Here is a 4,939-nt window from a genome sequence, read left to right as displayed (position 1 = left end):
GCACGAAAATGAGTTTCCTTCTTTGCAGCCAGCTTTTTTTTTTTTTTTTTTTTTTTTTTTGCTTCCATAACGGATCTTTTATTTCCCTTGGGGGTTTTTTTTTTAAGTTAGCTTTTTTTTTTTTTTTTTTTTTTTTAGTTTGAGAGAGAAAGAGCATGTCCAAGTGGGGGAAGGACAGAGAATCCAAAGCAGGCTCTGTACTGTCAGCATGGACCCTGATGTGGGCCTTGAACTCATGAACTGTGACATGACCCGAGCAGAAGTCTGACACCTAACTGAGCCACCCAGGTGCCCTGAAGTTCTTAAACTTAAGATTTGAATCGATCAGTTATGAACCCACTGAGGTATCCTTAGCATTTTTTGGAACAGTCTGAAAGCCACTGTTACCTACTAGAAGCCAGTGGCCTAGACCATTGCATTCAATAAGTAGGCAGGGTGCTCTAGGCTGGGAATTTTGGTAGCGACAAAGCACATCCCCTGTCCTCAGGCTTTTACACGGAAGTAGGCCAGAAGCAGAGGGGGTAAAGCAATGATCGTTGGTAGCTGAGTAGTCTCTAAGAGAAAAGGAAGTGAAAAGAAGAAGAAATGTAAAAAAAAAAAAATGCTGTAGCAGGCATAAGAAATTTGGGAAGGGTTTGCAAGGGATGAGATTTAGGATGGGACATAGAGGGATGGAAGAAGAATCAGCCGGTAGAATTGGGCTGGGGAGGGAAGCCTGTGAGAAAGGCAGAGAGATGGGGACTGTCTGTGGCCCCAGGCTCCCATCAGAGCTGGCAGTGGGGGAGGGAAACGAGGCTGGAAGGCCGGCTGAGGTTGAGGGTGGGAAGCACTCTACTGCAGGTCGAAGTGTCTACATCCAGTTGCTAACAATAGGCAGGACTGAAGGTTACCGAGGAAGGGACTGGTATTAGATCTTGAGTCAAGAAACTTGAATCTTGCCAACAGGTACCAAAACCAAGAAAAATTAGTCCTTTTTCGCCCTAAATCAGAACTGGCCCCAGGCAAGTAGTTACCGCTACCTGGACAGATCGACGTGAGACCAGCGCTGTCCATGGTAACAGCTTTTGTGTGGCTTAAAGCTTTCATCCATTTTTCTCACAACCAATCCGTGAGGGGTGTCAGCCCTATTTGGTACATGAGAAAAGCTGAGACTGCCTAGGTCAAGGTCAGGAGGGCCTTGAGACGCCAAGCCTTCTCTCCCGTGCCCACGCTGCCCAGACGCTCGTCAGGCCCCAGAGGCTGGCGGCGCCTCCGGGACTCCCGCCGGGTCTTGACTCCGCCTCATAGCCCCTCGCACTGGAAGCCCCGCCCCCAGGAGGGCCCCGCCACTTCCCCGAAGTCCAATGAGACTTAGCTGGGGGAGGGACTGAACGTCATTGAGGGCCAATCTGATTGGGCCTGGGCGGAGCTGCGGCGGGTGGGAGCTGAGCGGCTACACCGCGGTCTTCCCAGCCGGGGGAGAGCCCGGCGCGGGCGGCGCGCACGGGGCCCTGCTGTGCGCGCGCCCGCCGCCCGCCACCCGCGCAGCCCCTCGGCCCACTCCGCCCTTCGGGTCGTGGCGCCCGTCCCTCCCTTGCTCTCCCGTCGGCGCCCGGACAGGGGGCTCGGGAGACGAGCCTAGCCGGGGCAGGGGCGGGAGCCGCGGGACGAGCGCCTGAGGTGGGTGCGGAGCGGGAGACAGGGAGGCAGGGAGGCCGGGCGGGCGGGCGCCTGGGTACGCCCCGCCGAAGGACCCCGCGTCGAGGTGGAGAGAGGTCGGCCAGGTGGCGGAGCCCGGCTCCTGGCCTGCCTCGGTCCCAGGCGCTCGGGTCCGCGCCCTAGTCCCCCTCCCAGGCCACCACCCTCCCCTCTGGGGACACCTCGTCCCTCTGGCTGCCTGCGGCCTCCTCACCCGTCTTGCTGTTTGTCGCCTGTGCACCTGCCTTCTGGGCCTTGCGCTCGCACTGCCTCTCCAGGCCCGCCCCGCCCCCCGTCCCCCCTCCCGCCCCCCCCGCAGTCTTACCTCCTCAGGACCCAGCACCAAATTAGCCTGGTTCCTTCTGCTCCCATCCGTCCCTCTTTGTCGTCTGTACACTTGTCACCTCAACTCTGTTCATCCACTCTGCCCCCTCCTTCTCCCCGAACCCCCCCCCCCTTCCCAACATCCAGCCCAGTCCATCATCCCTCTCCCCCTCCCAGGGACTCCTGCCCCCAGCCCTGATTGTCCCCTACACCTGCCCCACTCAGCCCCAGCCCCATGTCCTCCCCCATCCATGCTCCTTTGTTGTCTCTGCAGCTGTCCCCTTGGCTCTATCCATCCTTCTCCCTGAAACTCTAGCCCAGACTCCTCCGTCTAACCAGTGAGCCACCCCCTCCCCGCTTCTGTTCTGCCATCCCTCCTGATCTGTGCCCAGCCCACGGTTCCCTCAGCCTAGCCACCCCCTTCCTTCCAGCCCAGCCCTCTGAACACCTACCCAGTGTACCCCCTCACCCTCTCCCAGCTGGCCCAGTCTTCCCCGGGGTCTCCCCTACACCAGCCGATTTCCCCGTCCTCATCCATCCTCTTTTCCTGCCTGTGCTCCTCTCCCATCCTCCTGGCCTCAGCCGGCTGTACCCCCGCTCACTGTTTCCTCCCCCGACAGGTGCCGTGGAGAAGCCATGGAGCTGACCAGCAAGAAGAAGCTGCACGCCCTGTCCCTGGCCGAGAAGATCCAGGTGCTGGAACTGCTGGATGAGTCCAAGATGTCCCAGTCGGAGGTGGCCCGGCGCTTCCAGGTCTCCCAGCCCCAGATCTCACGCATCTGCAAGAATAAGGAGAAGCTGCTGGCGGACTGGTGCAGCGGCACGGCCAACCGGGAGCGCAAGCGCAAGCGGGAGTCCAAGTACAGCGGGATTGACGAGGCCCTGCTCTGCTGGTACCACATCGCCCGGGCCAAGGCCTGGGACGTGACGGGGCCCATGCTGCTCCACAAAGCCAAGGAGCTGGCCGACATCATGGGCCAGGATTTCGTCCCCAGCATTGGCTGGCTGGTCCGCTGGAAACGCCGCAACAATGTGGGCTTCGGGGCCCGGCACGTACTGGCGCCTCCGTTCCCCCCCGAGCCACCTCCCCCAGGCCCCACGTCCCAGGCCCAGCCTCCTCTTTCTCTCAAGGACTTCTCCCCCGAGGACGTTTTCGGCTGCGCCGAAGTGCCTCTGCTGTACCGGGCAGTGCCCGGCAGAGGGGGCGCGCGCGACCGGGTGCAGGTGCTGCTGTGCGCCAACAGCAGAGGCACCGAGAAGCGGCGCGTGTGGGTCAGCGGGCTCCGGGCCGCGCCAACGTGCCTCTTCGGGGTCAGCGGTGCGGCTCTGCCGGCCTCCTACCACCCCGACCTGGGCGTCCCCTGGTCAGAGTGGCTGGCCCAGTTTGACAGGGACATGGCGCGGCAAGGCCGACAGGTGACCCTGCTGCTGGCCGCCCGGGTGGCGGAGGGGTTGGCCGGCCGGCCCGGGCTCCGCCACGTGCGGCTCCTGCCTCTGGCCGCCGACGGCAGCACGCCTTCGCTGCCCGGCTCCGTGGTCCGGGCCTTCAGGACCCACTACCGGCACCGCCTGCTGGGCAAGCTGGCTGCCGTCCGGAGCAAGAGGGCCGGCGCCTCGCTGGCCGAGGCCGCGGCGGGCATCACCGTGCTGGACGCGCTGCACATGGCGGCGGCCGCCTGGGCCAAGGTGCCCCCCCAGCTCATCGGGAGCAGCTTCGTCCGGGAAGGGCTGGCTCCCTGCAAGATGTCCCCGTCCCCCGACCAAGCCTCCGAGATGCCGCCGGTCCCCGGCGGGCTGAGCCTCGAGGAGTTTTCCCGCTTTGTGGACCTGGAGGGTGAGGAGCCCGCGTCTGGGGGGTGCAAGGAGGAGACGGGCACTGAGGACGAGGCGGGGGCCGGAGAGGACGGCCTCGGGCCCCTGCCCACCAAAGCCGACGCCCTCCGGGCACTGGGCACGCTGAGGAGGTGGCTGGAGTGCAACGGCACCTCCCCTGAGCTCTTTGAAAAATTCTACGCCTGCGAGGAGGAGGTGGAGCGTCTCTGCGGCTCGTGAGGGGCCCCCCCCTTGCTGCTGGCCGGGCTCCCCCCCCCTCCTGTTTCCCATGGAAACGCCCTCGCTAGGAAGGCGGGCTGGAGGCTGGGCTCTTTCCCGTGGAAATGGAGCTTCGGGAGAGGTGTGGAAGGGAGACAAGCGGTGGAGACCGAGTCGAAGGCCGGAGAGAAGGTCGCCCCAGCCTCCAGAAGAGGGTTCTGAAGATGGGGCGCGCGGGGCGGGGTGTGAGGCTAGCGTGTCGTTTCTCAACCTCCAGGGAGGCCGGGACCTGGGAAGGAAGAATTGAGGCTTTACGGACAGGCCGATCCCTGGAACTCTGTGTCGGAAACAGGTCTGCTTCTGGAAATAAAGTTTTTTAATCAGAAGAGAGGTCGGGGTGTCGTTTTCATGGAAAAGGGGCGAAAACTTTCAACTCAGGTTTTTAAGGGGCGCCTGGGTGGCGCAGTCGGTTAAGCGTCCGGCTTCAGCCAGGTCACGATCTCGCGGTCCGTGAGTTCGAGCCCCGCGTCGGGCTCTGGGCTGATGGCTCGGAGCCTGGAGCCTGTTTCCGATTCTGTGTCTCCCTCTCTCTCTGCCCCTCCCCCGTTCATGCTCTCTCTCTCTCTGTCCCAAAAATAAATAAAAAACGTTGAAAAAAAAAATTTAAAATTGATTGCGGAGGCTGGCCGCGACGCCGCCGTCCGGGCTTGGCCGCTGTGGCTGCACGTGACCAGCAGCAGCCCCGTCTTCCAGAACTCCAGCGGGAAGGACTCCCCGGGAACGGGGACCCCTTACCTGCCGACAGACAGATCCCGAGTATCGTCCCAGGACATTCTGCTGCTCTGATGACTTCGCTCTCAGATCGTGGCATTAGGAACGGGGGGGGGGGGGGGGGGGGGGGGGGGGG

The 4,939-nt window shown here is 62.5% G+C and overlaps 2 protein-coding genes across 2 annotated transcripts in view; both read left to right on the top strand.

The window, feature by feature from the left end:
• Window positions 1-4,939, top strand: part of CDC42EP2 (CDC42 effector protein 2) — a 111,857-nt gene that overhangs the window by 29,653 nt on the left and 77,265 nt on the right. The window lies entirely within an intron of this gene.
• TIGD3 (tigger transposable element derived 3) lies at window positions 190-4,457 on the top strand. Its single transcript, XM_049616485.1, has 2 exons — window positions 190-288; window positions 2,622-4,457. Exon 2 carries the CDS (start codon window positions 2,638-2,640, stop codon window positions 4,051-4,053), a length of 1,416 nt encoding a protein of 471 aa, XP_049472442.1. The 5' UTR covers window positions 190-288; window positions 2,622-2,637; the 3' UTR covers window positions 4,054-4,457.

This window comes from Panthera uncia, chromosome D1 (assembly GCF_023721935.1).
Source record: "Panthera uncia isolate 11264 chromosome D1, Puncia_PCG_1.0, whole genome shotgun sequence".
In the NCBI taxonomy this organism is placed as follows: Eukaryota; Metazoa; Chordata; class Mammalia; order Carnivora; family Felidae; genus Panthera; species Panthera uncia.
This window is presented reverse-complemented; position numbering and strand designations above follow the sequence as displayed.